Below are 24,007 nucleotides of genomic sequence, written 5' to 3' on the forward strand. Positions count from 1 at the left end.
TGCGGCTGAGGCCCTGTGGGGCTCGACGGCGGCAGTGCGACGCAGTTCTGGGGAGGGGGGGGAGGGTCCGACGGGGGAACGGGAGTGAAAGGTGACGTGTATAGAGAGAGAGAGTGGGGTGTGAGAGAGAGAGAGTGGAGTGTGTGTGTGTGTGTGACGTGGTGATGATGTGGCATTCCGGTGTTCACGTCAGAATGCCGGTCGCCGGAATTGAAAAATATGTCAAAATTGAACAACTTCTTAAATTGGTGTATTAAAATATAAATTCCTAACTTCGCGTCAAATATGGATTTTCGGCAAAGTTTGTGTATTTAGGTGCAATTTTCCCTTTTTTTTACCAAAAAAATAGATTTGGTCAAAAACCAAAATTTGAGTATAGTTCGTGTATTTATAGGCAATTAACTCTTCAAAATTTAAGGTTAATTGCTAAAATGATTTTAAATTTTACTTCCTTGGTCTCACGCTTCTTTTCGGCACGAGATTTAAGGAGAATAAGATTGTAATGTAAAAGTGTGTAAAGGTGTGTGAGGCCACAATATCTGTAGTGTAAAATTATTACTAAAAAAGGAAATGCACCACTTTCGTTGGGACAGCTCAAAAAGGAATACGCACCGCTTTCGTTGGGATGGAGGGAGTAATTTATTTCAAAATATATTCTATAAAAATCAATCACTTTCTAGTTTCTACAGTTCTACTCTCTGGGTCCCAATTTACTAGTTTATATTTTCTTATTTGGACATCCTTATTGAATTGATCACTTCTTAAAATGGAAAAATATACTTTATTCGTCCTTATAAAATGTATTTAATTTGTCATTTTTGTCTGTCCTCATAAAATATATCAAATATACTTTCATAAATTTTCCACTCACAATAAAGTGAGACTCTTACTTCACTCACAACATTCAACTATTTTATTAAAACTCGTGCTATCAAATTGATACTTTTTATAATGACGGAGGGAGTATATAATAAATATTTCCACACAACGCATTATTTATCTCAAACTAGTACGTCCATTTGTGGATGCTTGACGAACATCGAAATTAAACGAAATATTTAAATGAATAAATAGATATAAATATTAAATTAATTTTAAATATAAATAAATATAAAATATATTTTAAAAAATATATATTTTTATATACAAATATAAATAAAAAGTAAAATTATATGTTCTTTCACTTACAAAATAATATCTTCATTTTTCTCTCATACTTATTCACAAATTTACTTTTTCTCTCCTATTTTTATTATAAGGAGTATTAATTTCTTCAAATTTCTTAATGCTTAGGCTCCGTGTACTATTTTTTTTTTTTTGAGGGAACGAGAGAGATAATATTATTCACATGAACATGGTATATGGAGATGACCCACCACAAAGGTCGGAGGTTCATTCCAAACATAACGTGTAGAAAAATCTCTCGCAGCTTTCGCTAAACAATGAGCGATAGCATTCTTATCACGATTGACATGCATAATACTAAAATCAGGAATAGATAACAGCTCGCCACGACAAAACTAGCAATAGCCCCCACCTCTGAAATATTTCTCACCCCCGTGCTGATCATATCAACGGCGCTTTTGCAATCAGATTCCAGAACTCCATGAGCAAAACTGAGGCCTTTAACCCATGACAACGCTTCTTTGATGCCAATGAGTTCACCTTCTTCAACACTTCTCATACCAGCCAACCTTAGTGAGATACCTCTGATAAAACCACCAACATGATCACGAAGTACCATCCCAATACCTACCGAGTCCAAATCACTGAAGAAAGCCGCATCCACACCATAGTGAACCGAGCCACTCGGAAGAGGGTGCCAGCCTAAGCAGGAAGGCTGCTGTGAACGAGGACTGCTCTTCATCCCAACAACTTTCCGCGCAATCAGCCACTCTTGTCTGTAGGACAAAGCAGCCCCCACGGAGCGCGAAGAGGTAGGAATAATATTCTTCCAAACCATGGAGTTTCTATCCCTCCAGAACTGCCAAAGCAACATACAGGTATGCACCCGTTGATCTCCCGTCAACTCCTCTAAAATCGAGAAAAGAGCTTGCACAAAGGAATCACTTCTACCCAAAATCACACCCAAAACATCAGAAAGGTGACTCTCACGCCAGCAATCTTCGGCAAAGGGACAACCGAAGAAGGTGTGCCACCGATTCTCGTACCCACTCTTACAAATTGCGCACTCACCTCCAACCGAAACACCGCGAGTAAGAAGTTTCTCCTTAGTGGGGAGATTATTCCGGGTTGCTCGCCAAAGAAAATGACGAACCTTTGGCGGTACGTCAACACTCCAAAGTTGTCGCCACCGCCCATCGACCTTATGAGTATCATCAAGGACTAGAGAACTAGCCAAGTTATAAGCAGTCTTGACAGAATACCGACCATCCTTCGAGTAGTGCCATTCACAATAGAACTAGTCAACACTCCGTGTACTATTAAACTTGGACGAAGGGAGTATTTTTTAAAACTTTTTATTATATACTGAGACTTTTTTCTTAATTCACAATAGAACTAAATACAATTAATTATCATTATTAACACTAATTTTTAAATGAGATTTTTTCTCCACCTATAACACAATTATTTTTATTAAAATATGTGTTGTCCTTTTATAGAATTATTTTCCGACGATGAATGGAGCATTTTGTATTATCAGAGCATCCGTAGTGGGAGGCTCGTAGAGCAATGCGTACCGAACTTGGCCGAGCCTCTCCTATATCGCGCCTTCAAGACTCGCTCCGGACTTAGAAGGAGAGAGCAATGGACGTGTGCAGTGCACAATCCAATAAAAATATTGCTGATAATAATGATGATGATGATGATGACGATGACGATGATGATGATGATGATGATGATGATGATGATGATGATGATGATGATAATAATAATAATAATAAATAGTAATAGTAATAGTAATAGTAATAGTAATAGTAATAGTAATAGTAATAGTAATAGTAATAGTAATAATAATAATAATAGTAATAATAGTAATATCATCGTCTATAGATAGTATATATCGTCATAGTAATACGTCATAGTAGTACTATCGTCTCGAATCTATCAATCATAATATATAATCATAATATAATCATACTAATACTAATCCTAAGAATAATAATAATACTGGTTATTGCACCACAATCTCACCCTTTGCCCGAATTCCATTTTTCCCATAATTTTTTAAAATTTCCTTTTTTGTCACATTTGAATTAGTCGTTCATTTTTCCCACGATTTTTTTTCTCTCATATCGGGAGTTGACGTGGCGATGATGATTTGGCCTCACCGGCAAACGCCACACATGTTCCACTCCGGCGATTGAAAAAGTTACGTTTTTTTTTTATTACACCAAATATACGAACTTTGCCCGAAATTCTTATTTTTGCCCATAATTTATTTTAATGTTTTTTATTCTCACCCACGCACCCAGAATTATATATTTCCGAGCTTGGGGACGGAGGACGGCGGAGCTTTGGCGATTTCAGCCGTCGGCGGCGGAGTTAGCCGTCCCACAGCGGGTGGGTGGCGAGAATGAAGACCAACGGCTGGCGGCGCGATGGAAGACAGGCGGCGGTGGGTGTCGATGGCCCACAGCGCCCCGACGACGAGATGGGTGGCTGCTTGATGAGTGGCGGCCGACGAGATTGGGATGGAGGAAAAGAAGACGGTCGATTTTTGTTGAAGAAAAAGACAGCCGATTCTTAGGGATTTTTTTTCTAATTCAAGTGATATTAGGGCTTTTTTGTGTGATTTTGTTATTTGAGTAGTTTAAAATTAATGGGTTAATTGCACCAAATATCACCAACTTTGCCCGACTTTCACTTTTCCCATAATTTTAAAAAATTTCATTTTTATCACAAATTGAACTAGTCGTTCATTTTTCCACGATTTTTAGCTCCGGTGACCGGAAAGTTGACGTGGCGCTGATGTGAATTTAAATTTACACATAATATTGATGTGGAATATATATTAATTTAAAATTACTCAAATAACAAAATCACACAAAAAGCCCTAATATCAATTAGAAAAAAATCGTTGTAGCTGTCTTCTTCTTCACCAAAAATCCGTTGCATGCCACCCCTGTGTCATCCACGCCACCCCTCTTCTCTCCACGCCGCGGCGTCGCCAGTCGCCACCCCAACCGCTGCACGCCACCCCTCTTCTCTCCACGCCGCGGCGTCGCCAATCGCCGCCCCAACCGCTGCACGCCACCCCTCCTCTCTCCACACTGCGGCGTCACCAGTCGCCGCCCCAACCACTGCACGCCATCCCTCTTTTCCACGCTGCGGCATCGCCAGTCACCGCCCCAACCGCTGCACGCCAACCCTCTTCTCTTTTCCACACATCGTCGCGCCTTTGATCGAGAACCGCTCGAAGAAGATAGCCAGGTTTTGAAATTGTATAAATATATACACACACCCTAGGGATGTACTGCCATTAATCAAACACCTGCATTCAACCTATTAATTCAATTATCAATTTAATCTAGCCCTGATGAAAGATCACAACACTATTCATAAGCTTCTCTAACGAACACCTATAAACGTAGATTAATAAATCCCTTATCACATTCAAGACTCAAATGAATAAATTAACTCCCAACAACATACAAAGAATAGCTTCTTATAGCTTCACCTGTCGCATTCAAGACTCAAGGCTAACACTATATCATGCATTCTTGAATCAGCTGAACAATCATCACATTCAAGACTCAAACTGAATAGTTACACATGTAAATTATTGATAAGGTAATTCACTAGAAATCAAGCACCAGGAATCATGAATCACAAGCTGGAGGGCAAATTGATCAGGGGCGGAGCCAGGCCCCTAAAGATTGGGGGCAAAAACTTTGCCCCTTTTTTGTCAAAATTTTGGTGGGTCAAGAATTAATTTTTTTTTTATAATTATACACATATATATACGAATATATTAGCTATATTAAAAAAACTGAGGGGGGCAATTGCCCCACTTGCTTAAGCGGTAGCTCCGCCACTGAAATTGATATCAATAAATCAAGCATACATATTCAATCAACTATGTACAAACCCTAGGTTCAGATAAAAGAACTAGCCAAACATCAGAAAATAAATCAAAAGCATAAATAAAAGAAAATAATATAAATAAATAAAATAGATAAAATCCGGAAAGAATTCAGGAAGAACAACTGCAATCTTGAATCTTGCAGAAAATATATGTAATCTATGAAAGCTATAAAATTCTAAGCTAGAACTGAAAAATATGAAAATGGAAAGAAAATGGGTGAAGAGATGTGTCTAATAGGTCAGGAAAAGGACCTATATATAGGCACAATGGATAAATACAGTACAGAACTCGAAAATACTGATAAAATCCGGAAATCCTGAAAATTTCCGAAAATTCGAAAAATTCCCGTCGGACACTATTTATTGTTGCACGCGACTTTTTTTTCTGGCCATATCTTTCTCGTCCAAACTCGGATTTGCGAACCGTTTGCGCCTACGAACTCGTATCGCGATGATATACAACTTTCATCAAGACCAATAGTCCAAATTTGAACTTCATATATCTGTAAAAATCACCAAAGTACGAGCAAGTATCATATTTCACAAGATAAAACAATTTAAGCACAAAACAATAATCAAACACTCAATTCCCTATAAAATTAACATCATAAGAACATTAAAAACCATGGAAATATGAGTGTTATCACTTGCCAACTATAAGTGGATTGCTAAATAGTACATGAACATGTTTAGGTTCATGCCTCAAAATGAATGTGATTTAGCTGCAGGATGACATTAATTTGAAGTATGCAATTCAGCCATCTAAATGAGGATTGTATAGAGCCAAGGAGAAGGCACTTCGCATGTTGAGGGGGATTGTAACTCATCATTATGGAATGTTGAGATCTTACATCAGTGAATTGATGAGAGTGGATAGAGAGAGAAGATATGAGCTACTAACTGAGGACACAATCTTTAAGGCATTATATAGGGTTTAGTGCTTTAAAGAAGGGGTTTATGGAAGGTTGTAGAAGAATAATTAGGTTAGATGGCTGTTTCTTGAAGACACATCTAGGAGGGCAGCTTTTGTGTGCAATTGCCAATGATGGAAACAACCAAATGTTTCCAATTGCTTGGGTTGTGGTAGAAGTTGAAAATGAAAGCTGTTGGAGATGGTTTCTAAAGATATTGCTTGAAGAGTTAGGAATGGAGGATGGTCTAGGAGTTACTTTTATTTCTGATCAGCAAAAGGTAACTTTGTAATTTTTGAACTTATTTTAAATTTACTTGTTGTTGCCTGATATTGGAAAGTGGACAACTCCTACTACATTGTTCATGTAGCCAATGTTTTAAAAAACGATTAGAAACAACGCTTAAACGCCGCCTTGAAGCGATGCGGTAGGTTCTTGTTTGGCAGGCGGCGTTTACCTCCTTCCCCCTGAACGCGCGCCTCCACCCCGTTGAGGCGGTCCGAGGTGGTGAGGCGGCGCCTCACATCGCGAGGCGAGCGTGTATCCAAACTAACTGATTTATGGAATTTCTATACATATGTGCTGCGAAAATTCATGGGTTTTATGAATTTTAGCCCTAATTTAAATGAGCTTTAATAATTTAGCAGTAATTAGAGTTTTAATTAAAATAAAAGACTAAGATTATAAAAACTAAAAAAAAAACCTAGCAGCAGCACAACGCAGTCAACGCACCACCGACCCAACTTCTCTCTCCTCTCCTATTCTCTCGAACTCACAGCAGCAGTCTCGAGGAGCAGCTGCCAGCAGTTTCGGAACTTATTAAAGACTTATTATTTATTAATAGTTAAAAACTTATGATTTTGGAATATTTGTTATGTTTTTATGTGTTTTGCAATAGTTGCTATGTTTTTAAGTGCTTTATGATATTAGATTAGATGAGTTAATATATAAAAGTATCCACTTTCATATTGTAAAATTAAAATCTAGCCTATGAAATAAAAACATTAAAATATGACCAGTTTTTGTGTAAAAGTACAAAATTACCCCCCACTTAAAAATTTAAAAAAATGGCCACTCATTTCTCTCTTTCTCTCTCTTTCTCTCTCTCTCTCTCTCTCCCTATTCCTCTCATTCTCGTCCGCCGCCGCTGCACAGTTGCCGCCCACCACCACCGCTACACTGTTGTTCTAAGACGGAGGGAGCCGCGCACGCGGCAGCAGTGCTCCGCCACTGCTAACTCGCCGGGGAAGAAGACGCTCTTCTGGCTCGGCACCATTGACTCCGCCGCGCCGCCTCCCCGGGTCTGATGCTCCGCCTTCCCCGATCCGACACGCCGCCTCCCTGGTTCGACGCTCCCTCGGAAGCCTCCCCCTCCGTTTGCCTCGCCGGAGTCATTGCAGCGATTGGGCAGATTTGGCGCGGCCGTGAGCTGCCCACTGAACGGCAGATCTGGCGTGGGATCCTTGATCAATTACCCTCTGAAATTGGACTCGATTTACTGGAAAAATGCTAAGAGAATCCCCTTGCAGTCGCGCCACCCTTCCCTGCGGACGAACCGCATTCGATCGCAGCTTATATCTGAACTACCATGGCGAAATCACTCAGATCTGAAGCCGACAACGACGGCGATGCGTTTTTCCTAATTCCGATCGATTTACGGCCGCGCTTGGATCCGCCAGTTCCGGGGAACTACTTCGGGAACTGCATGTCCTTCACGCTGCCGAGGATCGGGCGGTGGGAACTGTCCGGAGAGGAGGGGCTGTTTCTGACGGCGGAGGCGGCAGCAGCAGCGATAGAAAAGAGGACGGGGGTAAGAAGATTCTAGAGAATGTGGAGAAATGGTCGGGCGAGATCCGCGAGGCGTTGCAGGAGTCATTCTTCTCAATAGTTGTAGTCGGGTGGCGAATTTCAGGATTTTGTGGGAGGATTCAAGATTTGCTTGTCTTTGCCCAAGGACAAAATGGAGGCTTTTGATGCTTATTTTGCGAAGGGAATTAATTAATAGTCTATGTGTTTCTTAATTTGTAGTATGAAATTTTATATTTTCTTAAATTCACTATCAGATCTATGAATTTACAACTTAATGTTTTTGAATTCACGACCACATCTATGAATTCACAACCAGATCTATGAATTCACAACTTAATGTTTTTAAATTCACAACTAGATTTATGAATTCACAACCGGCTCGATGAAGTCACAGCTTAATGTTCTTGAATTCACAACCAGCTCGGTGAATTCACAACTTAATATTCTTGAATTCACAATCAGATCTATGAATTTACAACTAAAATTCGAATTCACAGCCAAAATAAATTCTAGTTTTAGTGAATTCAAACTTTAAAAACTCAAATTCATAACCAAAATAAATTCTGGTTGTAAATTAAATTCTGATTGTGAATTCACAACCAAAAAATTTTAGTTGTGAATTAAATTTTGGTTGTGAATTCGACAGGTTGTGAATTCACAACCAAATAATTCTGGTAGTGAATTAAATTCTAGTTGTGAATTCGACTGGTTATAAATTTTAGGTTTGAGGGTTTAGGGTTTAGGGTTTAGAGTGGGTTTAGGGTTTAGGGTTTAGAGTGAATTTAGGATTTAGTGTTTAGTGTTTAGGTTTAGGGTTTAGGGTTCACAACTAGGGTTTACGGTTTCAATTCAGTTCAGTTGTGAATTTACTGTTTCAGTTCAGTTGTGAATTCACAATCATAATAATTCACAACTAGGGTTTAGGTTTAGGATTTAGGGTTTAGGGTTTCAGTTCAGTTTAGTTGTGAATTTACTGTTTCAGTTCAGTTGTAAATTCACAATTGTAATAATTCACAACTAGGGTTTAGTTCAGTTGTGAATTCACAATCGTAATAATTCACAACTAGGGTTTAGGTTTAGGTTAGGGTTTAGAGTTTAGGTTTTCAGTTCAGTTGTGAATTTACTGTTTCAGTTCAGTTGTGAATTCACGATCGTAATAATTCACAACTAGGGTTTAGGTTTAGGGTTTCATTTCAGTTCAGTTGTGAATTCACAATTGTAATAATTCACAACTAGGGTTTAGTGTTTCAGTTCAGTTCAGTTGTGAATTTACCGTTTCAGTTCAGTTGTGAATTCACAATTGTAATAATTCACAACTAGGATTTAGGTTTAGGGTTTAGTGTTTCAGTTCAGTTCAGTTGTGAATTCACAATCGTAATAATTCACAACTAGGGTTTAGGTTCAGGGTTTAGGGTTTAGGGTTTCAGTTCAATTCAGTTGTGAATTCAAAATAAAAAAAATCTGGTTGTGAATTAAATTTTGACTGTGAATTCGACTGGTTGTGAATTCACAAACAAAAAATTCTGGTTGTGAATTCACACTGGTTGTGAATTGCGGGATTTTTTAAAGGGGTGACATTTTTTTAATTTTTAATGTGGAAGGGTATTTTGGTAACAGTGGCCATTTTTTAATATTTTTATCTTAGTGGACAATTTTTAATTTAACAATATGAAATGGCCATTTTAAAAATCCACTCATATTAGATAGTATAATTTATGTGTTTTTATATGAATTTCATTTTTTTACGCCTCGCCCCGTTTCGAAACTTACGCTTAGTGAGGTGGAGGAAAAACGTTTCACCTCATAAAACGTACTTTAAAACATTGCATGTAGCTGATATGTTGCTAGAAATTTCACTGTCTATTATATTCTTTGCTTGTTGCAGCATAGAGTCCTTAAGGCTAGACATCTTTTAACAATAAAGAAAAGTAGCAGAAGCTAGCAAAAGTAGTTTAACTTTTAGCTAGCATTTAGAAGCTTAATTACCCAATAGTTGTTGCCGTGGTAGTTTATACGCATGCATGATTTATTTTTGGAATGCGTTTTGCTATAGCTTTGTCTTCTAACCTGTCTCAATTCTCAAGTAGCCGCTTATGATTACTTTTCTATTTTTCTGATCCTTTTGCAATAGACCTTATGGTATGTGTGCCATTATTATATTTGATTTAGCTACAATAGTTGGTGGATCTTCATCATCCAAAGCTCAGATAAGGAAGGAGAGATCACTAGCTAAGAATGAAGTTGGTGTACTACAAAGTGAAGTAACTGGAAACATATATTTACATGTGAATACTATACAATGCTTTGGTTGAAAAAGATCTTGAACTACTTTGAACATATTCCTTAATTGTTTGTTTTATTTTATGGATTTCGTGTGGGTGATGCAAATAGGGTGAACTTTGTGCCGCCTAGATAAAGGGGCAGACCAAGAGGTGGAGGGCCTAGAGGTGCTGGAAGGTCTGGAAATATAAGTGATCGAGCATCAACCACAAAAGACTTATCAACTTAAGAAAGCCAAGCGAAGTAGTTGTGGAAGTAATGTTATTGGAGAAACTAATGTAATTAAGGCTTGGATGAAATTTATGATTGAGCTACTGATAATACTCTTTTTGATTGAGCTATTTTGTAAGGTAGAGAGGAATTAGGGGAAGAATGAACAAAAATGAAAAATTATGGGAAAAATAGAATTCGGGCAAAGTTCGTGATATTTGGTATAATAAAAAAATACAATTTTTTTAATTGCTGGAGTGGAATGTGTGCCGGTGAGCCACATCAGCGCCACGTCATCTCCAATCTGAGAGGAGCAAAAGATCGTAGGTAAAATGAACGACTAATTCAATCTGTGATAAAAAAATAATTTTTTTAAAAATTATGGGAAAAATGAAATTCAAGCAAAGTTGGTGATATTTGGTGCAATTAACCCTAAATTAATATATATTCCACATCAATGTTGTGTGTAAATTTAAATATGCATCAGCGCTATGTCAACTTTTCGGTCACCGGAGCTAAAAAATCGTGAAAAAAATGAACGACTAATTCAATCTGTGATAATAAAAAAAATTGATTTTTTTTTAAAATTATGGGAAAAGTGAAATTCATGGAAAATTGGTGATATTTTGTGCAATTTAACCCTAATAATTAATACTAATAATAATAATAATAATTCGATTTAAATCTGTTGCGAGTCCGACAATAAAGAAGATGAGGCTCATCAATGGAGGGGCCTACCTGCTAGACCGGTATGTTGGCTCGGCATTACCGATGCTGTATCAATTAATTTAATACTTGTGTTGCAAGTTGTGCCTCCGTTGAATGGAATTTAACAAAACAATATAAAAACTTGGTACATTCCTACTCCTCCAACTACCCATCATTTTCCTTTCCCGGCGGCGCCGCCACCCTCCACCGCTGCCACCAAAATGTCTTCTTCACTCTTCAAAACCCTCCGCCGCACCTCCGTCACCAACCGCCTCAGTTCTGCGAAGTCCATTTTCCGGTGGCTGAGTAACGTGCCGGAAAACACCGTCTACGGCGGCCCGAAGCCGCAGAACCCTAACCAGCGCGTCACGCTCACTAACATCCGCCAGAAGCACAGGAGGCGCGAGCCCATAACCATGGTCACGGCGTACGACTACCCGTCGGCGGTGCATCTGGACACCGCCGGCATCGACATTTGCTTGGTGGGAGACTCCGCCGCCATGGTCGTCCACGGCCACGACACCACCCTGCCGATCACGCTGGATGAGATGCTCGTCCACTGCCGCGCGGTGGCGCGTGGCGCCAGGCGCCCGCTGCTTGTCGGGGACTTGCCGTTTGGAACCTACGAGTCCAGCACTCAACAGGTTAAGGCTATTTTTGTGAACCCTAGGGGTTTGTGAAAATGACAGTGGAAAATGTGTATTTTGGTCATTGAAATGCTCTATGCGTTTATGCTATTTCATTACAAGTGCTTAATATCCATAATCAGAGTTATGTTTTAGCATTGCAGCATATATCATATCTCTATGTTGTATTCTTTATGCTTTAGCTGTTGTCTATATTGAAATTTTGCAGCAAGATCTGATTTTTTCATTACTTATGTATGATTAGCATGTGAGGAGCAATCTAAAGAGAGTTTTTCCTTACTATTTCTCTGATTTCGGTATTAGCAAAAAATTCACATTCTTGGACTGATCTGAATCACTGAATGAAAAGTTCAAATAAGAAGTGAGTTTCATTGTGTGTATGCCTAGAATCTATGCTCATAGTTATGACTCAGATTGGAGTGGAAGATTTGTATTTTTAATGTCTGTAATCACTATTCCTTTTTGCTTTTCACTGTCGGTTGTGAATATATGGTTGTTGATTTGCAGTTTGAATTATGAGCAGGCAGTTGATACAGCTGTGAGGGTATTGAAGGAGGGAGGAATGGATGCAATCAAATTGGAAGGCGGGGCACCTTCAAGAATCACAGCAGCTAAAGGTATAGTTGAAGCTGGTATAGCTGTGATCGGGCATGTGGGGCTCACACCGCAGGCAATCAGTGTTCTTGGAGGGTTCAGACCTCAAGGCAGAAACATCGACAGTGCAGTCAAGGTACTGCTTCCGAAGATTCACTGAGGGCAGCACTGGACATTCTCGAATGATTCTCTTGATTTTGCAGGTTGTGGAGACTTCAATGGCGTTGCAAGAATCAGGGTGCTTTGCAGTAGTCTTGGAATGTGTTCCTCCACCTGTGGCGGCCGCAGCAACATCAGCGCTTCAGATCCCCACCATCGGCATTGGGGCCGGACCCTTTTGTAGTGGTCAAGTAAGTATAAACCTCCTTGCATTTTTATCGGAAGAGGATGCTATATTTTTGTTATACGATCTTTATGCCCTTTTTCTCGACATCGTAGTAATCCATGATTGACTTTTGTTCTGTCATACTTCAAGTTTTTCCACTAGCATGACTGAGTCTACTTCTCTTTGGAGATATGCACTTAGTTTTAGCTAAAGAGATCAGCTATTTTCTCGTCTATGTGTACAGATAAATTGAGAGTCGCAATTGCCCAGATTGTTTATACTACCAAATACTTTGTAGGAGTAACAATTGTCATCTAATGTCAAACTCAATTTGGTGGGAAGCTGTGGAAGCTTTTGAGTTATCTCTACTTTCATGTACTATTTCTTTGTGTCATGCTTATGTTTCCAAATCTTTTTAGGCATGGATTAGACACTCTTTTCATGCTAGTTAGACTAAGAAAGCTTCCACTCCTAGCCATGCCTCGGGTTCTTGATCAATGACTAGCTTGCTATTTCGTGTCTCATTGTTCAAGTATAGACGGCTTCTGGAAACATACCGCGTTCTTGTTATGCATAGTTGCTTATACTCTCTCCGTCTCACTCTAATAGGCTCATTTCTTTTAGGCACGGAGGTTAAGAAACTTACTTTTTAGAAGGAAAGTGGTGTGGTCCACACCAATTAATTATAGTATTTTTTTTTTTACTTAGAATGGAAAACGAGCCTATTCTAGTGGAACGTCCCAAAACAGAAAATAAGCCTATTAGAGTGGGACGGAGGGAGTAACAGATACACAATTTGAACTTCTTGTGCAGGTTCTAGTTTACCATGATCTGCTTGGAATGCTACAACACCCTCACCATGCCAAGGTTAGTGCTGCCAATATCTCGAATTTGCTCGAGTCTTCTTATTATCTGCTAAAGCCGAAACTGGCTTCGTCTCTTCTCTACAGGTCACTCCCAAGTTCTGTAAACAGTATGCCCATGTAGGAGAGGCCATCGGCAAGGCTCTTTCAGAATACCGGGAGGAAGTAACGAGCGGTGCCTTTCCTGGCGCGGCTCACAGCACTTACAAGATCGGAGCTGCTGACACTGACGGCTTCCTGCAAGCGTTGGAGAAGCTAGGTTTGGGAGACGCAGCGTCTGCAGCGGCTGACGCAGCTGCAAAGATGGAAGCCCAAATGAAGTGATGGAAGACGTGCTAAAAGGTAGGTTTTCCTCTAGGGTTGGCTTAATAAACTGGAGTTTCCGAAGATGCGCGCTGGAGATCTGCTCCGTCGGGCTCCGGAAATCTCACGGTTTGAATAGGGAATTATGCTTTAGAAACAACATTCTTGTTCTAAATTAAAGGCAGCAAAAGAGGTAATTTGATATTTCGTGATCAAAGCCTTGATCGACATACTTTATACGAGGTATGGTGGGTAGATGCTACGCTTGATGAAATAAGAGTGTTTGCAACATGGATAATATTAGGGGTGAGCAGAACCGGATCAGAATCGCTGAACCGAACCGGTCGGTTTGATAATGAAAATCGATCCGGGCCGATTCCAAAACCTAGGACCGAAAAATTGTCGGTTCGGTTTTGATTCTGGGTAGCCCAAACTCGCCCAAAACCGAACCGAACCGATTATATTTAATAAGTAAATATATTTTTATTTCCATTTATAATTTCAATGAATGTTTTATTTTTCCCATAAACCCTAAACTAATTAGAATTTTGAATCTACACAAGCACAGCCGCTCTCAACTTTGTCTCTCTCGTTCTCTTGGTCCGGCGTTTGGCGTTCGTCATCCTCCTCTCTCCGGCGTCGTATGCATTTCGCGTACTCCCTCTGGTCCAGACCCACTCGCTTGGCACTCGCTTCGCTTGCTTGTGGCTCGGTCCGGCGTCGCTCCCTTCCTCGGTCCCTCCGGCGTCGTGGTGTTGATTTCCCTCTCTAATTTTATTTGCAATGAAAGAGTAATGGACAACCTAATATCTTAATATGGATTATCATTCATGTATTATGTTATTTCTAACTCTTTTTTTTTAAATAAGGTTGTGTTCTCTTTGAATGTAAGTTTATCATTAGAAAATACAGGAAATTTTATCACATTTAAATTATAAGTTTTGATGGTAAAATTGAAAAATATTAAAGATATACAATGTAGGAAAATATTATCACACCTATAACTTGTGATAAAATATTATCTTTTATTCGAAGAAAATTTTCTAACAAATAGAACGTGTAAAAAGAGTGAAAAAATTGAAAAAGTATATGTATTTCACTATTTTTCATCGATGAGAAATGAGAATGCACACTAAAGTTTAACGTCTTCGAAAAACAATAAATCGATATTAGTTGAATACTTCCTAGATGTTCGATTATTTGTAGTCGAAACAGAGTGTGGAAAAATGCATTAAAAAAATGTACCAGTTTTATACTTGTATTTTTCATCTTTAAATAGTACTCATGCTACTTTTCCACGATAATATTACCCACTGTTCACCTTATTTTGCCTATTTCACAAAATTAAGAGTGTATTAAATTTATTTCCACTCTGTTCCTCCGTTCATAGCCATGATGAGGCTTTCCCTAAAACCTCCGGCAGCCGCCGCCGCTGCCGCCACTCTCCGTCGCTTCTCCGCCGATCCCCACTCCACGCCACCAGACCCGTCCTGCCACATCTCGGAGACGCTCTCCCTCCTACAAACCTCCGATCCCATTTCCTGGCCAGCCAATCCTAAGCTCGCCGATCTCCTATCCGCCGTCTCTCCGCCGTCCGTCCTAAAAATCACCCGCCAGCTCCCGGATTCCCGAAGTGCCCTCAATTTTTTCGAGTACCTCAAAGCCAGCCCCCACCTATCCGATTCAGCCCCCCTCGCGTTCCAAGCGGTTCTCGAGCTCGCCATGCGCGAAAACCCTAATTCCCCCGGTAAGCTGTACGAGCTCTTCGCAATGTCGAAGGAGCAAAATACCCCTCTCTCCGTCAACGCGGGAACCCTACTGATCAAGTGCTTTAGTCGCGCGAATATGCTGGAGGAGATGTTCACGGTGTTCGGCTCCATCGATGGACAGGTGAGGAATACATACGTGGTGAATTTTGTTGTTTCTGGGTTGTTCAAATTGGGCCGTTTCGATGATGCATTGAAGCTGGTCGACGAAATGCTTCAACCAGATGCTTGTAATCCTCCCAATGGCTACACCTTGAGCATTGTCTTTTCGTCGATTTTGGGAAGAAATTGCGTAGGTAGTAGCGTGACGGATGAGGAAATTTACGATATTTTTTCGCGTTTTGGTGAGCGTGGTCTTTGCCTGAGCGGATTTCGGTTGACGCGCCTGATTTCTAGGTTATGTAGGAATTGCGACTGCGACAAGGCTTGGAATGCTATGCAAAAAGCAATGAATTCGGGGTCTGATGTGGAGGTGTACTCTTGCAATTTCCTGCTGTCAAGCTTAGGGCACCAACGCGATTATGCTAGAATGAACTTGTTGATGCAACAGATGAAGGAAAAGGGGATCACACCGACTGTTGTGACCTATGGGATCATGATCAAGAGCTTGTGCAAGATTCGAAGGTTGGATGAGGCGTTGGAGGTGCTCGAGAAGATGAGAGACGGGGAAGCTGGCATTGAACCGGATGTTGTCATTTTCAACACGTTGATTGATGGATTGTGCAAAGTTGGGAGGCAAGAAGAGGGGCTGAAGTTGATGGAGTGGATGAGGTTGTCTGATAGCAAGTGTGAGCCAAACACTGGCACTTACAATTGCTTGATCGATGGATTTTGTAAAGTAGGCGACGTTGATAAGGGGCGCGAGCTTTTTGAGCAAATGAGCGATCTTGAGGCGGGAATCAATGTCGTTTCACTTAATGCAATGCTGGGAGGGATGTGTAGGGTTGGTAGAGTTAGCTCTGCGATGGAACTCTTTAACAGAATGCGCAAGGAGAAGGGTTTGGAAGGGAATGCAGTTACATATACCGTGTTGATAACTGCTTTCTGTGGTGCAAACAATATTGAGAAGGCAATGGATTTGTTCGATGAAATGAAAGAAAACGGATGCACCCCGGATGCTATCGTGTACTACACCTTGATCTCGGGCCTTACACGGGCTGGAAAAATGGATGATGCTATGAGTATCAAGTTGAGGATGGAGGAAGCCGGTTTCCGATTGGACATCGTTGGCTACAATATCATGACTGGTGGATTTTGTAGAAAGGACAGGATCGATGAAGTCTCTGAGCTTCTGAAAGAGATGGAGAGTGTCGGATTGAGGCCGGATCGCGTCACTTACAACACTCTGCTTTCGTATTTCTGTGACAAGGGGGATTTCAAGCATGCACGGAGAGTGATGAAGAGGATGGTGGGTGATGGATTAACACCTACTGTTGTTACCTATGGTGCTTTGATTCAAGGGTATTGCTCGAAGAAGAAGCTCGGATCAGCGATGAAGATATTCAGAGACATGAAATCCACATCGAAGGTGCCTCCCAACACTGTGATTTACAACATCTTGATCGACTCACATTGCAAGGGGGACCACGTGGACACTGCTCTTTCGTTAATGGATGAGATGAGGGACCGTGGGGTGAAGCCAAGCACCACCACGTATAATGCTCTGTTTAAAGGCCTGCAGCAGAGGAATTGGTCTGAAAAGGCTCTGCAGTTTATGAAGCAGATGATTGAGCAAGAATGTGTGCCGGATTATTCGACGATGGAGATCCTCACCGAGTGGCTCTCTGCAGCTGGCGAGACGGAGAAGTTGAAAGAGTTCGTCCGGGCCTACCGGGCTTCTGATCCGACTGTGTAGAGCTTCACAGTGAGAGGTGAATCGAGGGATGATGCGCCTCTGCCTTTGTTGTAGCATTGTTTAGTTTCTTGGTGGAGGTGGGAGAATTTGAGCTCTCTTGAAAACCTGCATTTTCATGTAATTTGAGTTTTGGAGAATCACTATGAAAAACCTTGATAGTATTTGGCAATGGGAATCTTGATTCTTGATTAATAACACCAAAGCTTCTAGAAAATTCCGAAGCCTCGCTAATAGAAAGTGAAACATGATTTGTAATAGAAGAGATCCGATTCGGAATCTGTCCCTATAAGGAATAAGGCCACATTGAATGTATTTGTACCATAGATTCCATTTTGGAGTGGGAATAAAAATTGGGTGACAGAAGTAGCAACACCAAACAAGCAATGATCGAAACCCCATTTAAAGGAATGTTAAAAGGTATTCATTTAAGCATAATATTAATCATGATTTCATTAAGCATAAAGCCTATACCTTGTTATATGCCATCTTGCATAACAATAAATAACCCCTTTTCTCATATATACATGATTGAAGAAACTAATTTATTTCCCTCAAAAAAAAAGAAACTAATTTATTTTACCCAAAAAAAAAGACATTGTGATCTCTAGATTCTTTACAACTCTACCCACAAACAACAAAAAAGAAAAAGATAAAAAAAAATGTTGACTTGTACTACAAAATACAAAAATGAAGAAAAGTGAGTGAGAAGAAAAGCATCTAACTATCTTATCACTTCTCCTCTGCCGGTCAACCGCCGCCGGCGGTGGTGGTAGTGGTTGCGCTAGTCGACAGCCAGGGGAACTGCAAGTGGCCGGAGGCGCAGTCAGGATCCGCCGCCGTGAAGTCCTCCAAACCGGCGAAGAAATCGTCGTCCAACGCCATCTCCGAGACGCTGAACACGCCGTCGTCGTCGTCCTCCGCCAATTCCTCCTCCCTGCTGCTCTCCAGCTTCTCCGCCGCCGGCGAGAGGCTTGTCGCCGGCGAAACCTCCGGCGAGAAAGAAGTGCCGATGGGGTCCGCCGGCTTGTTGCGGGTGCTGCCGGCGAGGGAGTTCCGGTGGGTGGGCATGGGGTGGTTGTGCTCGGCCGTGTAGGTCACGATGAACATTCCCGGGTCGGATCTATTCCGCTCCACTTGCTTCCTCGCCATACAACCTTTTGAGGTGCTGCATCTGTAATAACCCCTAAAAAATAAAAATAAAATAAAAAAATAAACAAACTTTTACAAGAAAAAAATTTGACAAAAATCTCTCTCTCTCTAAAAAAACACACACCTTGGATATGGAGAGCCTTTAATGGGCTTCTGGCCGTATTTCCTCCACGACCACACGTCGGAAGATAAATTCTCGGCAGCCACGTGGCAAACCTTCTTGGTGTGGGTCTTTCTGTAAAAAAAAATTAGTAAAAAACTGCAAAAAAATTGAAAAAAAATCCAATCTTGAAGTTTAAATCCAAAAATATACCTTCTTTTGGACCTTGGGGTGGGAGAGTGAGAGGCACTAGTTTTCGAGGCATTAGAAACAGAGAAAGAGTGGTGCTTTGGGCGGAGCTGCGTTTGCGGCGGTGGCGGATCCTGCGATCCTACGAGGGCGGAGATGGTTGAAACCGGCAAAGAGAATGGGATTTCCGAGTTGGGGAAAAGGGGTTTGTAATTGTAGAGATCAATCAGGCCTTCTCGAACGCCGCCGTTTCGTCTGGGCTCGAGCAGATCTTGGAAGCTGGAGGCGGAGAAGCTGCTGCAAGCCTGCTGATGACCGTAGAGAGCTTGAAGGGATCTGGTGTTGCTCGTGGCGGCGGCGCAGCCTCTGACGACGGCGTGGAGATCCCAGTCATCTTCCATTCCTTTGCTCTTGTGAGTTATGAAGCAGGGACAAAAGGAGGCGCTGACTTTTTTAGAGAGAGAGAAGTGGTGGGATATGTAAATGAAATGAGTGGAAAAGAAAGCAAATTTATTTATAGAGAGAGAGAGAGGGGATGCGCGGCTGAGGATGCCTCTGTCTTTCTCTCACTAAAAAAGTCGAGAGAGAGAGAGAGGGGGTTGATGGGCATTCTCAAAGGCTCACGGAAGTTTTCTCGCTTCTCGCTTATCTTGTAGCCCTCTTTTTTCTTTAAAATAAATAATGGTGATTTAATATTTTGTGAGTTGACTTTGGTGATTGTCAAAGGGAGATTAGAAAAGAGAAGAGGTCCACGCGGTTTTGTATTCATTCGGCTCGTGAGAGAGTTTATGTGGGTGGGGGGGGTGGTGGGGGGCACCTGCCGACGGAAACAAAGAGAGGCAAGCCACGTGGTGGTGGAGGCCACCACCTCGTTTCTTCACAACTTCAACTACGTGATGGGGGCTCAATCCTCATGTTCGTAAAATCGAGCTTAATTTCCATTTTATTTTACAAATGTTTAATAATTAGGTTACTTTTATTTTAATTGTAAAATTTTTATTAAAAAATAATAAACGAAAAATATAAGAAAATATTTTAGATTTCTCTATTTTTATCATATATTTATTATAGATTGAAAAAAGACTATTATATAGTACTACATTTATCTTATACACTTATTTACTTGGTTGAAAATTAGTGAAAAAATTATTAATGGGTGGATAGAATATTGAAAAATATTTTCACACCATTATCCAAAAATAATACTCCCTCCGTCCACAAAATAAACTCTCATTTGATGCTCGGCACGAAGACTAAGAAAATTGATAAAGGTGTTGTGATTGAAATAAAAGAGTAGTTGACCAAAAGTGATAAAGGTATTGTGAGGTGGGCCAGTGATAGAGAGTAGTAAATATAGAATATAAAAATGATAAAGTATTATGAGGTGGGGCCATGAGTGGTAAAGAGAAGTAAATATAGAATATAAAAATGATAAAGGTGTTGTGTGGTGGGCCCATGAATAGTGAAGGATAGTAAATTTAGGAAATAAAAGAGGGTATAATTGTCCAAAAAGTAGAGTATGAGTTTATTTCATGGACAAATATTTAAGAGTAAGTGGGAGTTTATTTCGTGGACGGAGGGAGTACTTCCTTCGTCCACGATAAATAAGTCACTAGGGCTGGAAAAATATACCGAAAACTCGGTATACCGGTCATACCGTACCATAAAATACCGCAAAATACCGAATTTAAGGTATACCGGTTTTTTTGGTAAGGTATGATACCGTACCGGAGATTTACGATAAGGTAAAGGTATGGATTTTCCAAATACCGGGGTATATCGGTGTATACCGATACCGCGGTATATACCGAAAAAATCAATAAATACCGTATTAAAGGTATATACCAGAATACAGTATGATACCGTATTACTGGTATACCGAATATTACTGCATATACCGGTGATGCGGTATCATACCTTATTCTGGTATACCTTAATATTCGGTATATACCGGTAACAAGGTACAATACCTTATTCTGATATACCGTAGTTGTCCGTATATATTGGTATACCGAAAATCGCGGTATATATCGTATCAAAATCTATATTTTTAAAATATATAATATTTATTTTTATGTCTATATTTTTAAAAATATTTATAAATTTTATAAAATGATGTATATAATCTATATTATGTGAATATATACAATTGTACATGAATTTATAAATATCATCAAATGATACAAAAATAAATAAAATATAGTATATAGTATAAGTCATACAATAAAATAAAATTGTTTATTTTGATATTATAGTATAGTTATAATATATAACTAAAATATTGTTTTACAATAGATTATACATCTAACTTATAATAGTTACATATATTATTAGTATTATATTATAAATAATATTACGTCTAACATATAAATTATATGTAACTTATAACATCTATATAATTTACTATATATTACATGAATGCATACAAGTATGCGAATATAAATATCATCAAATGATATAAAAGTGAATAAAATATAATATAGTATGTAAGTTATATAATTTAATATAACTGAATTATTTATATTGATATCATAACACAGTTATAATATAATATTCTATATTATATAACTAAGATTATTGTTCTAAAATAAATTATACATCTGACGTGTAACATCTATGTATATAATAGCATAGCTATAATTAATATTGATATTATATTATAACTTAGATTACATCTAACTTATAAATCTCATATAACTTATAACATCTATATAGTATATAGTATATACTATATAACTTATAACATCTATATAGTATATAGTATATACTATATAACTTATAAATTTATAAATATCATCAAATGATACAAAAACAAATAAAATATAATATATAGTATAAGTTATACAATAAAATAAAATTATTTATTTTGATATTATAGTATAGTTATAATATATAACTAAAATTATTGTTTTACAATAAATTGTACATCTAACTTATAATAGTTACATATATAATAGCATAGTTATAATATTAGTATTATATTATAAATAATATTACTTCTAACATATAAATTATATGTAACTTATAACATTTATATAATTTATTATATATTACATGAATGCATACAAGTATGCGAATATAAAGTACGGTATACCAATAGAATTTTTTCGATTTTGATAATACCGATTATTTTGGTATACCGTTAAAGTGCGGTATACCGTGAAAGTACGGTATACCGAAATTCGGTAAGGTATACCGAAATAAAGGTACGGTAAAGGTTTTGTATATTCTTCATACCGTACTTAAGGTATACCGAACTAAGGTATACCGTAGGTAAAGGTAAGGTAAAGGTATGAATTTTATCCATACCGGAGGTAAATGTAAGGTATAAGGTATGGTCGATTTAATAAGGTATACCGTACTGTGCCACCCCTATAAGTCACATTGCTTTTTACATGAATTTTGATAATGTGAGTGGAGTTGGTGGTGTTGTAAGGGGCCTACTTTAAATGTGAGTGGAATGATATGGATGAGACAAATTTTATGTGGATGGACGAAAAAGAAAATTGTGTCGTCATTTTCATGGTTGGGGGAGTATTATCTAACATTAAAGATAAAATGAGTGGAAATGAGTTGTTCAATGAAATATTCCACCATACTCTAAAAAAAATTATATTATAATAAATATGTGAAGATGATGAAAAAAGTAGTGGGAATATATGTATTCTCTTCTTTTCCATTAAAATAAATGGATCCTTAATAGTTGAGACGACTATTATCTATTTTCTTAGGAGACGAATGCTATTTTTTAAATGTGGAATAAATAATTTTAGAGTCATAACTTTGTGTAATTGCACTAAAAGGGGTTTATTTGTCATGATGAATTTTATATATAGTTTAATATCTATATTTTTATTATTAATTTTATTTTTTAATTGGAAATTAATTAACTATAGTCCAAAATTTAAAAGTTATCAAAAAAATTAAAATATATCAAAATATCAATCCATGTTAATAAAGTAATACAATACTATTTTTATTTGTCAAAATTAAAGCAATAGAGTACTATTTTTATTTGTCAAAATTATACCTCAACTGTTAGAAAAAACAACTGTGACATGGTATCATTATTTTTTTAATAAATCACGTATCACTCATCCTCGATTTTATCAATACATTTTACGTGAATTATTCGTCCTAAAAAGGACCCAAAAAGATAATAATAATAATAATAATAATAATAATAATAATAATAATAATAATAATAATAATAATAATAATAATAATAATAATAATAATAATAATAAAAAGTATGATTATTATTATTAATAATCATAAAGATGTATATTTGTAATATTATGGTGCTCAAAATTGTGAATTATGTAATGCGTTATTCAAATGAAAAAATTATTAACATAAAAGTGATCTTTAATACTCCTATTAATTAAAAAATAAAATTGAAATATACTTCATATATTTATAGATAATTAATCTTAATATATACATCATCTATTCCAGCTAACTTGATCAATTTCTTTTCGCACGAAATTTAATAAATCAATATTTTAAATATATTTGATAATAAAGTCAATATATGATCGATTTTTTTGGGTTTAAATTTATTTTATATAAAAAATTGATCAAGTTAATTAAGATAATAAAATAAAAATATTAATCAAATTAGTTGAGAGGAGGTATTTATTTAGAAAACTTGTGAGTTTATTCATTTTTATTTTTTGGTTTCAATTTGTATCCGCGCGACTGGACTGAACTGGAAGGCTGACTTTTTCCACTTCTACATCTGAGGCGAGTTCACACCTGAGATAGGGCGCGTGGGAAGATCGGCGCGTGGGGTAGAGCGAGATATGGTGGACCCCGCAAGGGGTAGAGCGACAAGCGTGCGCCGTAGTCTTAAATACCAATACTTTGAAAAGCCTGTTTCTACTGCACTGCATCGTATTGTATATCCAACGCCTCTGCTTCACATTACCTCAACATCTTACGCCTCTCCTCATCTACCCCTTTTTTTTTTCAATAATGCTTAATTATCTCAAAAATTTACGACTCGTTTTCTCCCAATACGTCAATTTTCTTTAGTTAATACTTGAGGTCGCATATGTTGACCTATTTTATTACTCCTTCCTTTTTTATTCATTCCTTCTTCTCATTGTTATTGGCAATTTTTTTAAGGTCGAAACCTAAAAAAAAAAAAAAAAAACCACCTTTTAAAAAAGGTTAATGGTCCCTAAATGCATAAACTTTTTTCATTTTTTAAAATTGCACGTCATCTTTAAAATTCACCTCATAGT

The 24,007-nt window shown here is 38.2% G+C and overlaps 3 protein-coding genes across 5 annotated transcripts; 2 read left to right on the forward strand and 1 right to left on the reverse strand.

The window, feature by feature from the left end:
- Positions 1–11,073: 11,073 nt before the first annotated feature.
- On the forward strand, positions 11,074–14,637 carry LOC130998974 (3-methyl-2-oxobutanoate hydroxymethyltransferase 1, mitochondrial-like). Of its 3 annotated transcripts, none has more exons than XM_057924426.1 (6): positions 11,074–11,611; positions 12,138–12,344; positions 12,412–12,558; positions 13,347–13,400; positions 13,484–13,738; positions 14,263–14,637. In XM_057924426.1, the coding sequence occupies exons 1-5, from the start codon at positions 11,189–11,191 to the stop codon at positions 13,718–13,720; spliced, it is 1,068 nt and encodes a 355-aa protein (XP_057780409.1). In that variant the 5' UTR covers positions 11,074–11,188; the 3' UTR covers positions 13,721–13,738; positions 14,263–14,637. The 3 variants fall into 3 exon arrangements, with proteins under 3 accessions (XP_057780409.1, XP_057780408.1, XP_057780407.1); XM_057924425.1 differs by having other exon boundaries at positions 14,268–14,637; XM_057924424.1 differs by lacking the exon at positions 14,263–14,637 and having other exon boundaries at positions 13,484–13,997.
- A 320-nt stretch (positions 14,638–14,957) lies between these two features.
- LOC130998973 (pentatricopeptide repeat-containing protein At3g61520, mitochondrial) lies at positions 14,958–17,515 on the forward strand. The gene has a single exon (XM_057924422.1). The coding sequence runs from the start codon at positions 15,092–15,094 to the stop codon at positions 17,318–17,320; it is 2,229 nt and encodes a 742-aa protein (XP_057780405.1). The 5' UTR covers positions 14,958–15,091; the 3' UTR covers positions 17,321–17,515.
- Positions 17,516–17,744: 229 nt separating this feature from the next.
- On the reverse strand, positions 17,745–19,405 carry LOC130998975 (WRKY transcription factor 22). Its single transcript, XM_057924427.1, has 3 exons — positions 18,783–19,405; positions 18,594–18,704; positions 17,745–18,503 (listed from the first exon to the last, which is right to left on the reverse strand). Exons 1-3 carry the CDS (start codon positions 19,157–19,159, stop codon positions 18,068–18,070), a joined length of 924 nt encoding a protein of 307 aa, XP_057780410.1. The 5' UTR covers positions 19,160–19,405; the 3' UTR covers positions 17,745–18,067.
- Between the last annotated feature and the right edge of the window lie 4,602 nt (positions 19,406–24,007).

This window comes from Salvia miltiorrhiza, chromosome 8, assembly GCF_028751815.1.
Source record: "Salvia miltiorrhiza cultivar Shanhuang (shh) chromosome 8, IMPLAD_Smil_shh, whole genome shotgun sequence".
Lineage (NCBI taxonomy): Eukaryota > Viridiplantae > Streptophyta > Magnoliopsida > Lamiales > Lamiaceae > Salvia > Salvia miltiorrhiza.